Source organism: Pseudorasbora parva, chromosome 5, assembly GCF_024679245.1.
Source record: "Pseudorasbora parva isolate DD20220531a chromosome 5, ASM2467924v1, whole genome shotgun sequence".
Lineage (NCBI taxonomy): Eukaryota > Metazoa > Chordata > Actinopteri > Cypriniformes > Gobionidae > Pseudorasbora > Pseudorasbora parva.
This window is the reverse complement of record NC_090176.1, coordinates 25,304,546-25,323,686: the sequence shown is the minus strand read 5'-3', so window position 1 is coordinate 25,323,686 and position 19,141 is coordinate 25,304,546. Positions and strand designations below refer to the sequence as shown.

The window sequence follows — 19,141 nt, the reverse complement described above, 5'->3', positions numbered from 1 at the left end:
AATCCTTTCCATAAAAAATGTATGTTGATCTTAATGGCCACAGACACATCAGATGCAAGTACAATGGCTGTCGCTGGTGCTACTCGCACCGGAAAGCGTTAGATTGTATTCGGTGGTGTGATTTCTCATTTTTCCAAGCGATATATATCAGCCGCCACTGCTCAGTAGAGATGTCACAGCCTAGCTCGCGATGATCTGATTAGATTCTTTCTGCGTACGGGCCTTTTCAAGTGTAGTTCATCAATCTCTTTATCTTTTCAGTCGTACCATCGCCACACTGAGGAGAAGCACATGAAAGCGCTGATCATAAAGCCAATGAGGCCTTTGTGTACGAAAAAGGTTTAAACCGCACTCACCGGGACAGAGAAAACATCTGAGGCAGTGAGTTTAAATTCATTACTTCATTTTCCACACTGCTGATCTGAGAGTGACGCTCTCCGAAGGCTTTTTGCTTCATTTTGCAGGTCTGCTTCTTGGAGGCAAAGCTAGGACAACAATCAGGCTCAAATTGAATCACCTTTGGGTGCTTTAAATCATTTATGGAATGCAAATGCCTTTGCGATTCATTTATCAAATATTTCGAAGTCAACAGCTGCAGCAAGTCGCGTGCGCCAAGGGTAAAAGTCCTTATCTGGAATCAATCATTGCAGCAAGGGGAAAATAAGAACTGTTCTGACAGAACCAGAGAGATTAAGGGTCGGAATCTGATTTTCTTGTTTGTGAAACTGAGCACAACATGTACAAAAATCCTGCTTTACTTCAGAATGCCTTGGCAAAGCCCATAAATCTCAAGCTAGGCATAACAATAGGTAATTACTCCAGCTTTGAGGACTAGGAATAGATTACTATATACATCATTATATGTGATTACGTTCTCTGCAGTAGGGCCTGTCATTGTTCCGCAAGAGATGGATAATCTTTCTCAGAGCATATATTATGCTAACAGACCCACTTCCACACAGGATCCCTTGATCAAACTCGGCAGAGTTTTTCATTCCAGCATAAGATGTCAGTGTCGTTGTGATGTTGGGAGCTGTGTGAATAAGGGATTCTCAGTGGGGGGAAAAAAGGAACGGATGAAAGATGCTTGCAAACAGTGCGCTCAGTCAATACAATGCAATTAAAGGGATATTTCATCCAAAAATAAAAATGCTGTCATTATTTATTTAGAGTCATGTCGCTTCAAACCCATCTAACTTTTTTTGTCCGTGTGACACAAAAGGAAAAAAAGTAGCAGAATGACCACACTGCTTAAAAAGAAAGGTGGAATTAATAGAGAACAGCTGTGGTGTCACTTCACTTTCACTGAATAGAAAAGGCTCAATGAAAAAAATGTGCCCATGATGATATTTCTGCTTCTTGTATCTTTAGAGTGAAATGTCCTGTGAGTGTTGCTACAGTAAAAAAAACGAGTTCAGTTCTATCCGAAACCGATGAACGTGAATATGGCAGTAATATTTTGCTGGCTGTTGTGTTGCGCCAGTTCGGAAATGAAATGCCTGGAGTGTGACACCAAAAGGTTAATGCTCTAACGCAACACCTACACTTACTAACCGACAAAAGCAAATGTGAGATAAAAACATTTTCCATTACATAAAATAAACAAACATGAAAACATCATCAAACCGAAAACATCCAACATCAACCTGACCCGAGGCTCGGCCAACATCCACCACAATCAGAACAGCCATACATATGAAGCTGGTTTGATGTAAACATCAAAATGTATTAAGATACACTATGGCAAAAATGTTCTGAGGTCATAACAGCATTGGTCAGGTCTTTATTAATATAATCTCTCCTTGAAATAATAATTTGTGTACAAAGGAATGAAGTTGTTGTTGTTCATTTCAGCTGAGAAATACAATGAATTGTATGTATAGGTTTGTTTTGAAGTTTTCCAAAAATATAGGTAGAAGCACATTTTTTCAGTAAGCTTCGGTTGAGAAAAGAGCAGCTTGAACATTTTGCGAAACTTCCTTTTTTGTTCTATGCATCGGGATTGGAACAACAAGCAATTGAAAACAGAATTTTGCACTCACAGAACACGTTAACCGCTAAGCCACATCTCAGACAGCAATGTAATAATTAAGCATTTGATGGAAAAAAGCAGCATGACAAAATGATGCGGCACGGGCGAATTTATTACGCTAGTTCCTGATAAACACTGCATCAGAGCTTGAGTGAGATAAATCCTGAATGGAAGGATGGATGGATGCTGTGTAATGCTAACAGGAGGGAGAAACATCAAAGCGGAGCCATTAAAAAGAGATCTAGCGTAGAAATCTCCATATCACAGGAACAGACATCATAGACAACACGCTTACCCGTTTTCCATGTATAGTGCCTGTCCTTCGGAAATTCCAGGTCCGACCTCACTTGCATTCCAATGAGAGACATAGAGAGCAGCAGGTAGTTCCCAACACGCCATATCCAGCCCGTTACACCAGAGTCATCTTTTAGAATCATAGTCCAGCCCATTGACGTCCTGTCCACTTTTAGTCCTGCAAAAGCAAAAAAACAAAACAAAGCAACAATGGTGATTATGCTTTCTTACCTGTTGGGGAGCGAATACACCAAGCAAGCATGACAAACAACTCTTGGGAATTATTACATTAGTCATTTGGTTTTAAAGCTGCATGCACTGATGCGGCAACTACCGGTAAACACAGGCAGAGCATTGGGTCCTTCAGCCCTGAAGTAATTGAGGATATTAACACCTTTTCATTGCTACTCATTTAATTCTGTCCCCTGCCGCTAATTTATGTCCTTTGGGTGAAGGATTAGTTCTGGAATCACTGATTCTCCAAGCCTGTGTATACATGAGAGGGAATTTTAATGCTATCTGATTTACAATAAACTTTTTTGCAAACATTCAGAGATAGCAGTTGTACACTATTGTAGTTGTACTATTCACATTTTAAAGCAGCTGATCTTGAACTATAAACGTCTTTTACCGTCTGCACGCACGGTCTGTTTTGTCACGCGCTGACAGATGGAAATCTGCACACCATTTAAATGGCAAATATTCAATGGGCCGGATCCACGTTATGCCTCTCACATGTAATAAACTTCTCCATTGACAACCGAAATGGGAAAGTAACTCATTTAAACAGCTCGGCAGCACAAACCAAGGTTATTCATTCACACCAGTCCCGCGGCAAGAAATGGGAATCTCTATATTTTATAGCATCATTGTTTCATATATGGGACACAGCTCTGCATAGACCACTGTATTACAGTATTATCTGAATTAAAATTTTGATTGATTTTCCTCTTATGGAGACGGCATACAATGCATTACCTGCGGACGATCTGTTCGAGGCGGCTAGACAGAATCGGTGTGTTGATGGATGAATTGCTATCAGACTAAAATATGTGTTTGGAATGTGGAATTATTCTGATGTGATTTCTCAGGGAAAGCCTGCAGCTCCCAATTGGTTTTTGGTTGATTTCATTTGGGGAAATTAGATTTTTATTTCATTGCTTCAGCAGTGTTGCAGGAAAATCTGATTTGAGAGGAATATGGTGAGAGGCCTTGACGGAGTGAAAGAAGATCTCTTATCCTTTTACTGCTGCCACAAGTAAATGTCTTGATAGAATTAGATATTTTCAATAGGGTATACACAGATATCCTCTTGAAAATGCTAGAGCTGGTTGCTTGGGACTTTGGAGCATGGCTCATTCAATTTTTGATAACATATTTCAGTTTAACGTTTCTATTCCAAGTGAATAAATGAGTGGTGTTGACCTGTACTGTGTGTCAGCTTTCCTTCAGAATCGAGACACAACATCGGTCTCTCGAATTCATCTACATTTCTTAACTAATTTTAAATAGAACAGCTGTTCTTCAGCTAAACACTGCAGTTTTAAATAACAGAACACTGAAGCAATTAATACGTTCTCAACCTATAGTCAAATGACCAACCTCTATACTAATCCATAGACATATGATGGACAGTTTACAGACATGTCTTATGCACACAGACTGTACACACACAGACAGGCCTATAAATATGGTGTGGTAATGCACACCACAATCCTGCATGCTGTCAAATACAACACACAAATATTATAAAACTTCAATATTTACAGTGAAGATTTACAAAAGGTTACGTAGAGCCTAGCAAACATCCAGACTGAGAGTGAAAAACTCGGCGTGATGGACTTGGCCTTTTCCCCGTGACCTGTCAGCCGTAGGGAGGATGTGAATACTGACACGTTTCTGCATGTGCCTGTCACCCGCCGTACCAGCAACAGCCATCCTGGAAATCAAATGCGTCAAAGTCCTGCGCTGCTTTTTAGAATAACTAGGTCAAACAAAGCTTGTGGGCTCAGACTGGAACACAGTGTGCAGTCTTAAGAACCTGAGAACGCTTCTGCGCTTCAGGATTCATAACACTTCAGTCGCGATTTTCTCAACTAGCACACGCGTTAGCTCTTTCAGGCGGAGCCATTGACTCTCCTTCAGATTTTCATTTATACTGCCATATCTAAGTAACAAACCATTCAATTTAAATATGCACTGGTTCAAATTTCATAGGCGTGCAGGTCATGCAGTTCTCTCTTAGTAACCACTATGCAGGGGCCTGGCTGAATTGGATAAAAGCTACCTTTTTCCAGTTTGGGTGGGTTACATATCAGATTTGTGTGAAAAGTCATGCGCTCAAATATAACTTCAAAGAAGCACAAGGGAATTCATTTATCAGTTTTAGCTGAGGCAGTGAATTCCACATCAACATCAAACAGAAGGCTTTTCACCATTCTTGCCGAGTGATATGGTGTAACATCTACATGTGCTATAGTTTTTGTGTTTAACAACCTCATTTGGTCAGTGGTCCCGACCAGTGATGCGCGGGTCAATGTACAGACAAACAGTACCCGACCGTCATTTTCAACTAACCCGCCCGCAACTCGAACCACATTTTTTAAAAGTAGTAAATGCTCATCGTAGCGTCAATTTATTATTTTATTTCGTTTCATTTACTTAAGATGCTGCATGTGTTTATCCAGTCTAATCGAAGTGTGCGTCTCTCCCATGACCTTCCCAACAAAACTCCCGCCCCCTCTCAGAAAATACATAAAACTGACATTACTGAGCTATGCGTTTAAAAGTAGCCTTGTAAACTGGTACAATGGCATTTCTCAGTTCAACATTTTGGGAAATTGCCAATCGGCCATTTTGTCCCATGACAGGAAAGGTGTTAAAAGGGCTATAAGATGCCGTTAGTGGCCTAAAACAGAAGATTAGCCCACTTATTTATAGCTTTCCTCACGCTGTGTAGAAATATTAAATCAACCGTCCCTGGGTTGAGACGGTTTCTTCTCGCCTTTATGACATGACCTGCGGAGCTGAATGTGTGCTCACTGGCTGCACTTATGCTGGAACGCAGAGGATCCTCCTTGCCAATGGATTTTATAGTAAATTGTGTCTAGTATTATATAAATTACAAAGGTTTAATTGGCATCGTTGTTTCAAACGACACTACCGACCGCGACCTGGATATCATTTTTTTTTTTTTTTTTTTGGATGACTCGTAACCACGGGTGACTGCAGGCACCCACTCATTTTGGATCAACCCGAGCATCACTGGTGCCCACCCCGCTCTTATTTTATGTTTTTGTTTTGTTTTGTTTTGTTTTTCGCCTTTCCTTTAATATTAAGCAGTTTAAATACATATTTTTTTGGTGTTTTTTTTACATATTAAAAATGTTTAGGGGGAAAACATTTAAAAAAAAAAAAAAAAAAAAAAAAAAAAAAAAAAAATATATATATATATATATATATATATATATATATATATATATATATATATATATATATATATATATATATATATATATATATATATATATATATATATATATATATATATATATATATATATATATATATAAAATTGAGATTTATACATCATCTGAAAGCTGATAAAGCAGCTTTCCATTGATGTATGGTTTGTTAGGATAGGACAATATTTGGCAGAGAATCTGAATCCAAAATCTGGAATATGAGGGTGCAAGTCTAAATTATTGAGAAAATCGCCTAATTATTGAGAAAATCTCGCTAAAAGTATTCCAAATGAAGTCCTTAGCAACACGTTAGTACTAATAATACATTTTTGATATATTAACCACGAAATGTACAAAATATCTTCATGGAACATGATCTTTACTTAATATCCTAATGATTTTTGGCATAAAAAAAGAGATAATTTTGACCCATAAAATGTACCTGAGTGGCTTATGACTGGTTTTGTGGTCCAGGTTCACATATTATTATTATATTCTATATTTATATCAATATTATAGAAGACCCCTTATTTAGTGTTAAAAAAGGTCCAGATTTACTAGAAGATATTCACGGTAAATTATCACAAAAAAATGTGGACAGGGTTATTTTTGCAGCTGACTGTAAACTTTATGTCCCTCAAAACTGATTGGTTGATTGGAATGTTGTTCCAGGATTGGTATGTTGTTCAACAAGGATCAGGAAAATGTTGCACATGGTGAACCAGGTCCTGCATTCAAATCACTGAAATTAATAAGTGTGTTTGTTATGCATTTTTGAATAAATTAATAATTGTGGACAAAAACATAAGTGGACAAAAACATAAGACCCACACAGGAATATGTAAAAAATGTCTAAAGCATGAGCAACCATGTCCACCCAACCTAAGAGCTATTTTTCTGCCCTATCCCAAAGAACATTAAAAATACTTAAAAATCCAAATTCCAACTCTAATTCGAAATGATGTTTGAAACACTCTGTCTAAAAAAATTTAAATAGCATGGTCTATTTGTAATGTAGAACGTCTTATCCTCCCAAAATCTTCACATGGGACAGGGCATCTGAGCTGAGCTGTCTGTAAACAGGTGGGCGCGGTAATTATCGTTTGATTACAACTCCCACAGCAGATACTAAAGCACTGTCTGTAACAGGTCTATTGCAGTCTCAGCCAGACTCGTTCCATTAGATCTCTCTATGCAGGACACCACCGGCTCTGACAGCAAAGGAAACAAAAGCTCCTAATCCTGTTTACTGTACCACAGACGCCTTCCCCTTGCTTCAATTTCCATACAGTAATGCATCCAATTGGCTTGTGTTCGACAAGCCGAGCAAACCTTTGTACGCCACCTGTCATTTCTGCTTCCTTATTTGTCCATAAAACCTCGGAAGCACACGACTTGATAATAAGCCTCTGCCTGCACTGTATTAGCAAGCTGGCGTCATAAAAGAAAGCGAGAAATAAGAAGTCTTCTTGACACTAATATTTTAAAGGTAAACTCAGTATCTTTTCCCTCATTAAAAAGTTTTACTTTCAGTACTTTAAAAAAAAAAGTACATTCATGTACAGGCACATGAGATGAAGTTGTAGCTGTGTAGCCCCAATAAAAGTGACCCAATGGGTATGGCCATGTTGAGATCACATGACCAACCGAATGTCTAGCCATATTTTATCTCTTTAACCAATTTAACCAACAATTTAATCATGACTGCGAATAGCTTTGTTAACAAAAATATTTTGCAGCTAGCAGGTGATGGGATGGGATGGCATGATGTTGGGATAGGATGGGATGGGATGGATGGACGGAGGGACGGATGAATGTGATTGGATGGATGGTAGGGCTGAAACGATTAGTCGACATTGTCAACAAATATCTGTCAGCAAATATTGTCAACCATAGGCATAATTTACGTGTGTCCCCACTACATTTTTTAAAACATCTTGCTTCACGGATGAACCTAACTAATACAAACAAAAAATCTCTGGTTAACTAGAAGAGTAGGCACTATAATTTTGTTCGTTTGTTATATAAGAGGCGATCTCGTTGCCGCTGTTATCAGTGGTGCAGGTTTCTCTCGCGGCTCATGCAGTCTTCACACAGACGAGCGCTTTAATCTAACGCTTAACGCCGTTGCAGAGACTTTCCATTTTTTCCAGTCAGATCACGAAACAAAATGCACAAAAACTGTCCCTGCTCTTGATGTAGCCTACTGATGATATTCGGGTTTGATGAGAGAAAAAATAGGCTACGAGGGCAGATTAGAAACGAGAACTTCTAACAAGTTTAACAGACTAGACCAGGGATTATAAGCAAAGTGCGCAAATCTATATGCCTTTATTCACGTGAAAATTCTTGGCACAACGCTATATTGTGTTTAGATGCAATAATTAAACGATTAGATTAGATTAAATCTATATCAATAAATTAACTATTTAATTGCTTTCCAAAAAATAAAAAAATTTCTGCAGTTGTTATTGTACATCTGATATAACATTGTCATCAGCAATGCAACCCCCCTTAATACGCCATATAGTGCATATCATATGCACGCGAAAAACTGCCTACCATATGCACGCCAAAGCTCATTTTGACGTATGAGCGCCCCTCATACGTCAAAATGAGCTTTGGCGTGCATTTAGTACGCAGTTTTTCACGTGCATATGACACGCAATTTATGTCCCACCCACTTTTTAAAACAAAGTTACGCCACTGTTGTCAACAAATATCTGTTGTCGAGTAGTCGTTTGATCTCACGTGACCTAATGTAAGGGCCTGCAATATCGCGATTTGACCGCTATGGGGCTGTGGCGCTAGAGTGCAGCTTAAATGCTATTGCGGTAGAAGAAAACAGCGCATATCTGGCAAAGTGTGGGAAAGTTTCACAAAACTTCGAACCAAGAATGTTGTCGTGTGCAATACATGCAAAGGGCAACATGCTTTTAATGGGAGAATGACGTGCATGTTGCAGCATTTAAAGATGAAACATCCCAGCACAAGAGGAGCTGGTGAGAGGAGAGTTCTCCAGCTGAAGCTAACTAATTAGTGGAAAATCTCTTTATTGGAGAAGGCAATACTACTAAAAATAGTAATAATATTAACAATAATGATTAAAGTATAAATAATAATTAGAGTAATGTGGTTTATTTTGGATAGAATAAAGCTTGATCGAGTTTAGGAGTCCTTATAACCTAACACTATTAGGTATTATAGTCTTATCACTTGTCTGTATTTTGTTCCATATGCATGACAACTTACAAAAGGAGATAGGATCATTCATGTCAGTTGTGGTTTCATACTGTTAATTAAAAGGTGAATGAGAATCTGTCAGCTCAGTTGTAATGTAAAAAAAGATTGTAATTTGTATACTTGTAATAATTGTTCTTTGTGTCCTGAAGCAGCACTTTTTTCATCAGAGGAATTGCAGCTGATTATTTATTTTTTTATTTTTCAACTGGAAGGGAACAGAATATTTAAACAATGTGTAGAAAGCATTTGTGTGTGATTTGATTTGGACAGAATTCTCAAAACTTAAAGGACAACTCTGGTGAGAAATGACTCTAGGGGTAATTAACAGATGGTTAGTAGATCGTTCTGATCATGAAAATCAGAACGATCATGAGAGTTTTATCTCTAAAAACAGATTAGCTTATAACGCTTGTCTATGGGGCACAGGGCAAGTAAGATGTTTTCCAAGATGGCACCTGACCGTAAACGTGTAATGTACTGTGTTTATAAAGTATCTTCTTATTAAACTGTTTGTACGCGTACTAAGTTCTCAATGCTTCGATTTGCATGTAGGGACTCTCATGTGTGCGTTGGTGTGAGGTTATTTTAAGTGGTATTAACTAGAGATTTAATTTCACTACCATGTGCCCCATAGACAAGCGTTATAAGCTAATCTGTTTTTAGAGATAAAACTCTTTACATTCAATTTTCATGAAAATGCATCCCAGAGAACGATATACTCGGTAACCATCTGTTAATTACCCCTTGGGTCATTTCTCACCGGAGTTGTCCTTTAAAGAGAATGAACGGTTTAGTTGGTTCAAAGTTCATTAAAACATCCATTTCAAAAGGCTAAAGTGATTTTCTTTTTTATATTATAGGTAGAATGGACCCACTTTATATTAGGTGGCCTTAACTAATATGTACTATCATTTTAATTAATAATTTGATACAATGCATTTATTGTGTACATACATGTTTTTACATTATGCTTACATTTTAAAAATACCTGCATGCAATTATGTCTGTAATACATTTCTGTAGTTACATTTTTAATTACACAGTTGGCACTTTGCTTACACCTAACCATACCCTTAAACTGACCCATATATCACCACACCTGTCCATAACTCTACCCGTATCCCACCTCAATATCCGTAAAAGTGTTTTGCAATACAATTTGAACACAGTAAGTATATTGTACTTATTTTTTGATGTAAGGACATAGTACTTAAGGCCACCTAGTATAAAGTGGGGCCGAATATGTACACCTCAATGTTTTAACTAATTGAATAATCGTTCAAAACTTGCTGATTAGTTGTTAATGGCAATGGCAATAATCGATGATTATTAAAGGGGGGGTGAAATGCTGTTTCATGCATACTGATCTTTTTACACTGTTAAAGACTTGGAATCCCATACTAAACATAGACAAAGTTTCAAAAGTTAAGGTGGACGTTTGATGGGAGTATTTCTTTGTCAAAAATACTACTTCCGGTTAGTCATAAGTTTCGGCAAGTTTTTTGAGATCATGCGTTCCCATTGACGTTAGTGGGGGCGGAATTTCCTTGTATGGGCCTTACGGACAATTCTACCGGAAGCGCGTGAGAGAGAGAGAGGGAGAGAGCGAAAGCAACAGCCTACGCCCATCAAAGCGCTGGCTCGTAGGCTGCTAAACAGGTGATATAACCAGTAGCTACTGACTTACCCACTGATAGGCCGGCGGTCGATCTGTATTAGCACTTTCCTCACGCGACGGGCGAATCACTTTCCTCACAGAGCGACTCACTTTCCTCACGCGGCAGGCGAATCACTTTCCTCACTGAGCGAATCACTTTCCTCACAGAGCGACTCACTTTCCTCACGCGGCGGGCAAATCACTTTCCTCACTGAGCGAATCACTTTCCTCACTGAGCGAATCACTTTCCTCACAGAGCGACTCACTTTCCTCACGCGGCGGGCGAATCACTTTCCTCACTGAGCGAATCACTTTCCTCACAGAGCGAATCACTTTCCTCACGCGGCGGGCGAATCACTTTCCTCACAGAGCGAATCACTTTCCTCACTGAGCGAATCACTTTCCTCACAGAGCGAATCACTTTCCTCACAGAGCGACTCACTTTCCTCACGCGGCGGGCGAATCACTTTCCTCACTGAGCGAATCACTTTCCTCACAGAGCGAATCACTTTCCTCACGCGGCGGGCGAATCACTTTCCTCAATGAGCGAATCACTTTCCTCACAGAGCGACTCACTTTCCTCACGCGGCGGGCGAATCACTTTCCTCACTGAGCGAATCACTTTCCTCACAGAGCGACTCACTTTCCTCACGCGGCGGGCGAATCACTTTCCTCACTGAGCGAATCACTTTCCTCACAGAGCGAATCACTTTCCTCACAGAGCGAATCACTTTCCTCACAGAGCGACTCACTTTCCTCACGCGGCGGGCGAATCACTTTCCTCACTGAGCGAATCACTTTCCTCACAGAGCGAATCACTTTCCTCACGCGGCGGGCGAATCACTTTCCTCAATGAGCGAATCACTTTCCTCACAGAGCGACTCACTTTGCTCACTGCAGCGCGCTGCTGCACACGTCATTATTTAGCTCCGCTCACATGACACGCCCCCACCCGCTCGGCTTTTTTCGGAAAGACTCGGAACAGCGCATCTTTCTTATATAATTATAAAAAAAATAAAGACTTTTCGGAGATATGCAGGATGCAATGCTACTCTATAGGTACTCAAGATTGACATGACACTGACTGAAACTGAGTGTTTCACCCCCCCTTTAAACAGTAGATTAGTCGATTATCATGGATGGGATGGATGGATGGAAATTTTCCCATGTGAAACCTGTTAAAAAAATATCTATTAATGAAATATCTGATTAAAATCATTGTCCTAAAAGCAGTCCAGTACAATATGACACATTATAAAATGACATCATGATGCTGATTGGGTGATGGCACCACAAAAACCACACAGTCGACATGCTAACCTGCCAAACCTCTGGAGTGCATTCCAGTACATGGATAAATTATATTATATTGGTAAAATACTCAGTTGTACCAGTAAAAGGCTTTAAAACACTGATAATACTTTACACAAGGAGAAACCTCAGCTGAGCCACCCTTGTCAGACCGGTCTTATAATTGAATAAATAGATGTCTCCTCTAAGTGACATGCAGTGAGCACAGGGACCCAAAATGGCAGCTATTTCTCTTCATTAGTTTTAGTTGCACAGGGAAACGAGGGAAAGCAGCTTTGCAGAGACCTCTCATGCAACACTGTACTTCCACCCATTACAGACTCGAAGACTGTTGAGCCCAGACCGGGGAATTGGGTTACCGGGCAATTAGACCGAGGAAACGGCGGTTTCTACCTGAAAGGAAAGGCTGGGACTCATCACTTTAGCTGTGGCAGTGAGGTGAACAGCTGGACGGCTGAGGGCCGCTGATGCTGCTGGCAGCTGAATGCTCCTCAGAAGCTCTCTGTGACACAGGGACAGCAGATAAACACAGCCTTTCCTCCTCCCCCTGATGCATCATCTGCCAGCTAATCCTCAGTGGTTCCCCCTCGGGAAGATCAGAGCGTGAAAGATGTGTCTGTCACACCATCACCGACCATGAGAACAGATAACCCTTTGGCGATTGCTGGATGAAGTATCCACTGCCGGAAATTCCTCCCAGAAAGTGTGCTGAAGCAAGCAGGGCTAAAAAAAAAAAAAAAAAAAGAGGGCGAGAGAAAAGGAGAGTTTTAGTTTGGACCAACAAAACAGAAATCGTTGAAAACATGCCCTCAGACAATAACACATACTTTAAGGAGGAGACCTGGTGTGGTCAAAGGAGTTTGGTTTAGTTTTATAACCTAGAAAGTTCCCTTAATGTTTCATTCCAAGCCTTAAAATTATCTGGAATCTGGAACACTCTACAGCTGAAACAGCTCACAGATGTCAAAGAAATGGTGAAAAAATAGGTAACAAGTATATAATAAAAACAGATAGTTAAAATAACCCATTTTTGATTAAATTGTATACGATGATCAAGTATTGATTAAATGTTAATAAATAATGATATTAAAGTGTTTATTTAAAAATAATAATTTTCTCTCTTCATCCACCATATAGTGTATGATTGTATATGACTGAGCATATGCACACACATACATATATAAACACATGTATTTACTCAAACAAACAAACATACACACACACATTATATATATATATATATATATATATATATATATATATATATATATATATATATATATATATATATATATATATATATATATATATATATATATACTTATTTAGAAAGGATACATTTAATTATTCAAAAGTTGAATTTTCTATTCTCTTATAAAAAAATAAATCACCATTTCCACAAAGACATTAAGCTGTGTAAACTGTTTTTAAAATAGGTAATAATATGAAATGTTTTAAGCACCAAATCTGCATATTAGAATGATTTCCGCATCAGAAGATTGAAGTAATGATGTTGAAAATTTAGTCTTTCAACATCACCATCACAGCAATAAATTACGTATTATACAGGTCCTTCTCAAAAAATTAGCATATGTGATAGAAGTTCATTATTTTCCATAATGTAATGATAAAAAATTAAACGTTCATATATTTTAGATTCATTGCACACCAACTGAAATATTTCAGGTCTTTTATTGTTTTAATACTGATGATTTTGGCATAACGCTCATGAAAACCCCAAATTCTCAAAAAAATAGCATATTTCATCCAACCAATAAAAGAAAAGTGTTTTTAATACAAAAAAGTTAACCTTCACATAATTATGTTCTAGGCTGGATTCCAACTTAGCCCCGCCCACAATATTTTTAGGTCGGGCAGTTCGGTCTGGCCTTGCTCCATAGAGGAGTAATTATCCCCGAACAGAAACTGTTCGGACCAATGAAATCATCAGGGTGGGCTTTAGACGATGACGGACAGATAATACACAGTACCGTAATCATGCACGTCATCAAAGGGGCTTGGATTATATTTGTTTGAATCTGTAACGGAGAGCTTGCTTGTGTATGCATTCACCTTCACTATTTCTCTCAGAAATGATGCTCATGTTGGGTAAGTACTCCGTTTATCATTAAATTATTTTATTTTTTTAGAACACCGGCAAAAATCGTGTATTCCAGCCAGATTTCAGCGCACGTGCAGACAGGGTTGCCAAGTTTTTACAACAAAACCCGACAACTACTAGCCCTAAACAATAGCTTCTTGGGGGGTTCTCCAGGGGAAAAATGGCGTTTGGGGGTAAAATGTGTGTTATTTTGGCAAGGTTGCCGGCTAAAATTCGCACTCATGGGTCTATATATCACATAATAGTCGCTTCAACCCGCGGACATAGAAAACAACCCGCGGAAAAACGCGGACTTGACAACACAGTGCAGTTGAACTTTGTTGACACTTGACAATGCGTCGCTTCGTTGCTCTGATTGGTTGTAGGTCTATCCAATTGAGGTCTTTCCTGGTTCGGTTGAAACATGCCCCATAATCACAGCCCAATGGAGCAGTTTCAGACTCATATTCTGACTAGAACTGACTATGACCACGTCAGGCTAATTATGTTCAGTTATGCACTCAATACTTGGTCGGGAATCCTTTTGCAGAAATGACTGCTTCAATGCGGCGTGGCATGGAGGCGATCAGCCTGTGGCACTGCTGAGGTGTTATGGAGGCCCAGGATGCTTCAATAGCGGCCTTAAGCTCATCCAGAGTGTTGGGTCTTGCATGTCTCAACTTTCTCTTCACAATATCCCACAGATTCTCTATGGGGTTCAGGTCAGGAGAGTTGGCAGGCCAATTGAGCACAGTAATACCATGGTCAGTAAACCATTTACCAGTGGTTTTGGCACTGTGAGTAGGTGCCAGGTCATGCTGAAAAACGAAATCATCTCCATAAAGCTTTTCAGCAGATGGAAGCATGAAGTGCTCCAAAATCTCCTGATAGCTAGCTCCATTGACCCTGCCCTTGATAAAACACAGTGGACCAACACCAGCAGCTGACATGGCACCCCAGACCATCACTGACTGTGGGTACTTGACACTGGACTTCAGGCAATTTGGCAATTTGCTTTCATCCGAAAAAAAGTACTTTGGACCACTACACTCTAAAAACTAATACTATGATTTACTTAATTTTTTTGGTGAAACATTTTTACACTAAACAAATTGAGTAAATTTTAAAGCAGTGAAATCAATTATAGACACCATAAGAACTGAGTAAATGTAAGTAAAAAAATTAAGTAGAGCTGATTAACTGTATTTGTTACATTAACAAATTCAATTGAGTAGAAAAAATTGGGTAAAAAGCATTTTAAAAACCAATATTTATGACTAATATGAACTGTTTTTATTTATGAGTATTACTAACTTGTATAGTATAACTTTAATTTCCTCTAAACCTTTGTAAAATACGCCACAGTCCACACAAACACACTTATACATGACATGGCCTTTATTGTCGACGAGTACAGCAATAACGTTACAGCATATATTACTGTTTTGACATGTAAAGAATAAGAGTTATTTTACAACATTTAAACTCATGTAACAAACATTTTAGAAGTAAAAATTAAACATTTAAAAGTAATTCAAGTGTAATCAACCGGTCTGTTATCCCATTTCCACCGTATCAGCGCTGTTTCTCGAGCCTGAGATGGACTAACGTTAGCGGTCTGCGGGTGGACTTTGAACTTGAGACCGCTGTCCTGCGTTTCATTTGTAGCTGAAAGATGCTGCCAGGCGCCAGACTCCATAACCTGACAATAAACAAACAGTGCCCAGTTTTAATAAGATTTTATCATCCAATTATTCATTCATTATATTCATTATCTTTAAAGTTGTGTGTTTTGAGCAACACAGCAGTCGTTTCAAAGACCAATGCCACACGTTAACTAAAGGTGACTCACACTGTGCCTGCATGTTGTTTTGAATTAAATAAAATGCCTTTTAGCACAGTAATGATTATATAGAATAAAAAAAACATACGAACCTGAATTTCACCGAGGAAATGCCCCAATTCTGCGACGCTGAGAAGAAGAAACTGCTCTGGTGACGGAGGAGAATTCAAATATCCGCACTCACTCAACCGTCGAGCTGAAGTCACGTCAGGGGGTGGGGGAGGGGCGCATTGTTTTAATCGAGTAAATTTACTCAATTTCTTCAGTGTGTGTTAAATATTAATAATCTTGATTTTAATTAAGTAATATTTGTGGTTCTTGAAACAGATCGGTTTAATTCTCCATTCTCAAATATTTTGAAATAAATTTCGCAAATGTATTAAGTATATTTAAATTAAATAATTGGTTATTTGAATACTAAATTATTTTAGTGAAAAAAACTTCAATATAACTATAAATTTTAGACAAAATTAACTGTTGGATTTTTAGTCAATTATTTTGGTATGTTTAACTAAAACCATCAAGTAAATGATATTGAGAGATTTTATTAAGTTAATAAAGTTAATTATTACTGTGATATTTACTAAGCCACTGAATTATTTTTTAGAGTGTAAGCAACAGTCCAGTGCTGCTTCTCTGTAGCCCAAAGTGGCTTGACCTGGGGAATGTGGCACCTGTAGCCCATTTCCTGCACACGTCTGTGCACGGTGGCTCTGGATGTTTCTACTCCAGACTCAGTCCACTGCTTCTGCAGGTCCCCCAAGGTCTGGAATCGGTCCTTCTCCACAATCTTCCTTAGGGTCTCGTCACCTCTTCTCGTTGTGCAACGTTTTTTGCCACACTTTTTCCATCCCACAGACTTCCCACTGAGGTGCCTTGATACAGCACTCTGGGAACAGCCTATTCGTTCAGAAATTTCTTTCTGTGTCTTACCCTCTCGCTCGAGGGTGTCAATGATGGCCTTCTGGACAGGGTCGGGTCGGCAGTCTTACCCATGATTGCGGTTTTGAGTAATGAACCAGGCTGGGAGTTTTTAAAAGCCTCAGGAATCTTTTGCAGGTGTTTAGAGTTAATTAATTGATTCAGATGATTAGGTTAATAGCTCGTTTAGAGAACCTTTTCATGATATGCATATATATATATATATATATATATATATATATATATATATATATATATATATATATATATATATATATATATATATATATATAAACACAACAGTTATTTTAATTTAAACTCTAATATTATTTCACAATATTACTGTTTTTGTGTTTATTATTTCCTTAAATAAGCCTTGATGAGCATGAGACCTCTTTCAAAAAAAATTAAAAATAATTTGACTATTAGTGGACAGGACCATTAATATTCTCCAAACTTTTGAACGGCTGTATATATTTTTTGAAAACAAGTTTTATTTACAAAAAATTTCTTCATTTTTTTTTTTTTTTTTTTTCAAGAATGTTTAGATATGTTTACTAGAAAACACTGTTTTCATATTGCCCTAGATAAGGACTTCTGGGGCAAGTTGCATAAACTTAGCCACTATGTATGATCAACTAACAGTAAGACAAGAGGTGATCAGTCTTACTTACCATCAGAAACTTTGTGAAGAAAAAAACAAAAACAATAGATGACTGCATTTTATGGCTAGTCTAAGCAGTTTATGCAACCAGCCACTGGTTTATATGATGAAAAGTAGAAGAACTTGCACTACTGCCACTTTTTTAGATGTGGAGTTTTAGTGGATAGCATCCGACAGTATTGTCTCATTTCACAAGTTTCAGTCAGCACTGTGGGATTATTGTGGAACTTTATCGGCTGTCATCCACCATCAGAGACACTAAAACCAGTAAAGAGAGAGTTCTGCTGCTTTTGTTGCCTCCTCATGGTTGACATTCAATGATTACCTGTCAACACTGCATGCTGGACCGGCTAGCTCATCCTGCTGATTCTTTCATTCTATTAACACCGCATGCCCTCCTCCCATCTCTCTTCTCTCCAACCCAGTGTCACATATTGACTTCCAATGCTACGCTTTACCTCCCTCCACCAACTCTGACCTCCGTCCTATTTCCCAGGGCTTTTAAGTGCCCACCATTGTGTCCAAAATGGCTTTCCCAAACTTCAAGCATGTGGCACGTTTCAGTCTGAGAGCAAAAAATGAATAGTAGAGAGAAAGAGAGAAAGAGAGAGGATTGTACCTCAAAAGAAAAACCTGATCGATTCATTCATGCGTTTTCAGTCACACTCCAGCGGTGAGGAGATAGCATATAGGGATCAGTCTTGGAACATTGCTTCCCATAAAACTCTCAACGGAGAGTGGCAGGTTCAAATTTCTGTTGACTCCATCTTGGATTATTAATTCCTTGAAGATTTTATTTTTCAACAAGCACTCCAATGGCAAGTAAAAAAAAATTGATTTCAGATAAGAATGCTCTGCTAGCTTGGGCTTTTTTTTTTTTTTTAATGGGAAGATGTTCCCATCTTGGCTGTTCCATTTCATTTTGAAGTATCTGGTCCCACCGAGTCTCATTTAAAGCAGTGTTTATTGTGATTTTACTTTTTTAAAGTTTAGTTAGTGTGTAATGTTGCAGTTTGAGCATAAACCGTTCTGCACAGTTACAAAGCTAAAAGTTCAAAGAAAAAGAAGATGTGTTTTTTCTTTTAAAGAAGCTTTTTAAGAACAAATGTCCGGTAGAGAATACAACAAGCTTCTTGTTGTATTCTGTACTGGACATTTGGGTACTAAAATGTACCCAAACTCTGCCCCAGGGAACACGCAACAAAAGCCATGTTATTGCCATGCTGTCGAGAAACAGAAGCTGTTGTTTATGCGCATTCAAATATTGTAACATTACAGCTTTAACTTGAACTACAGCTGTTATCTCATAAGAAATGCCATACCTGGCAAAAGTTAATGTTGAGTGAATAGCTAGTGGCATCAACTGGACATTTCGTCACCTTTGTTTCCTTGTAGACTATGTGATTGGTTGAAGCTGTTTCTGTCCTTGCTAGAGTAAAAAAACAAAAAAAAAAAAAAAAATCGACATCGAAGCAATATGTTTATTCCACACCAACATAATGAATTGTTCTGCATCTGCGAGTGTGTGGGCAGGCTTTTGATATCGCGGCTGTATTTCCTGCTCTCTACTGCGTAGACTCTCACCCAAATCTATACAGTCAATAGCGATCA

At 38.5% G+C, this 19,141-nt stretch overlaps 1 protein-coding gene across 4 annotated transcripts in view; it reads right to left on the bottom strand.

Annotated features, from left to right (window-relative positions):
• thsd7ba (thrombospondin, type I, domain containing 7Ba) overlaps positions 1 to 19,141 on the bottom strand; it is a 385,534-nt gene that overhangs the window by 181,966 nt on the left and 184,427 nt on the right. For 3 of the 4 annotated variants that reach the window (XM_067443589.1, XM_067443591.1, XM_067443588.1), the window contains 2 exons: positions 12,395 to 12,724; positions 2,328 to 2,504 (listed from right to left, as the gene is read on the bottom strand). In XM_067443589.1, the coding sequence (XP_067299690.1) occupies positions 2,328 to 2,481 (154 nt within the window). In that variant the 5' untranslated portion in view covers positions 2,482 to 2,504; positions 12,395 to 12,724. Of the gene's footprint in view, positions 1 to 2,327; positions 2,505 to 12,394; positions 12,725 to 18,852; positions 18,955 to 19,141 lie in introns of those variants that run through there. The other variant, XM_067443590.1, reaches the window with a different exon arrangement.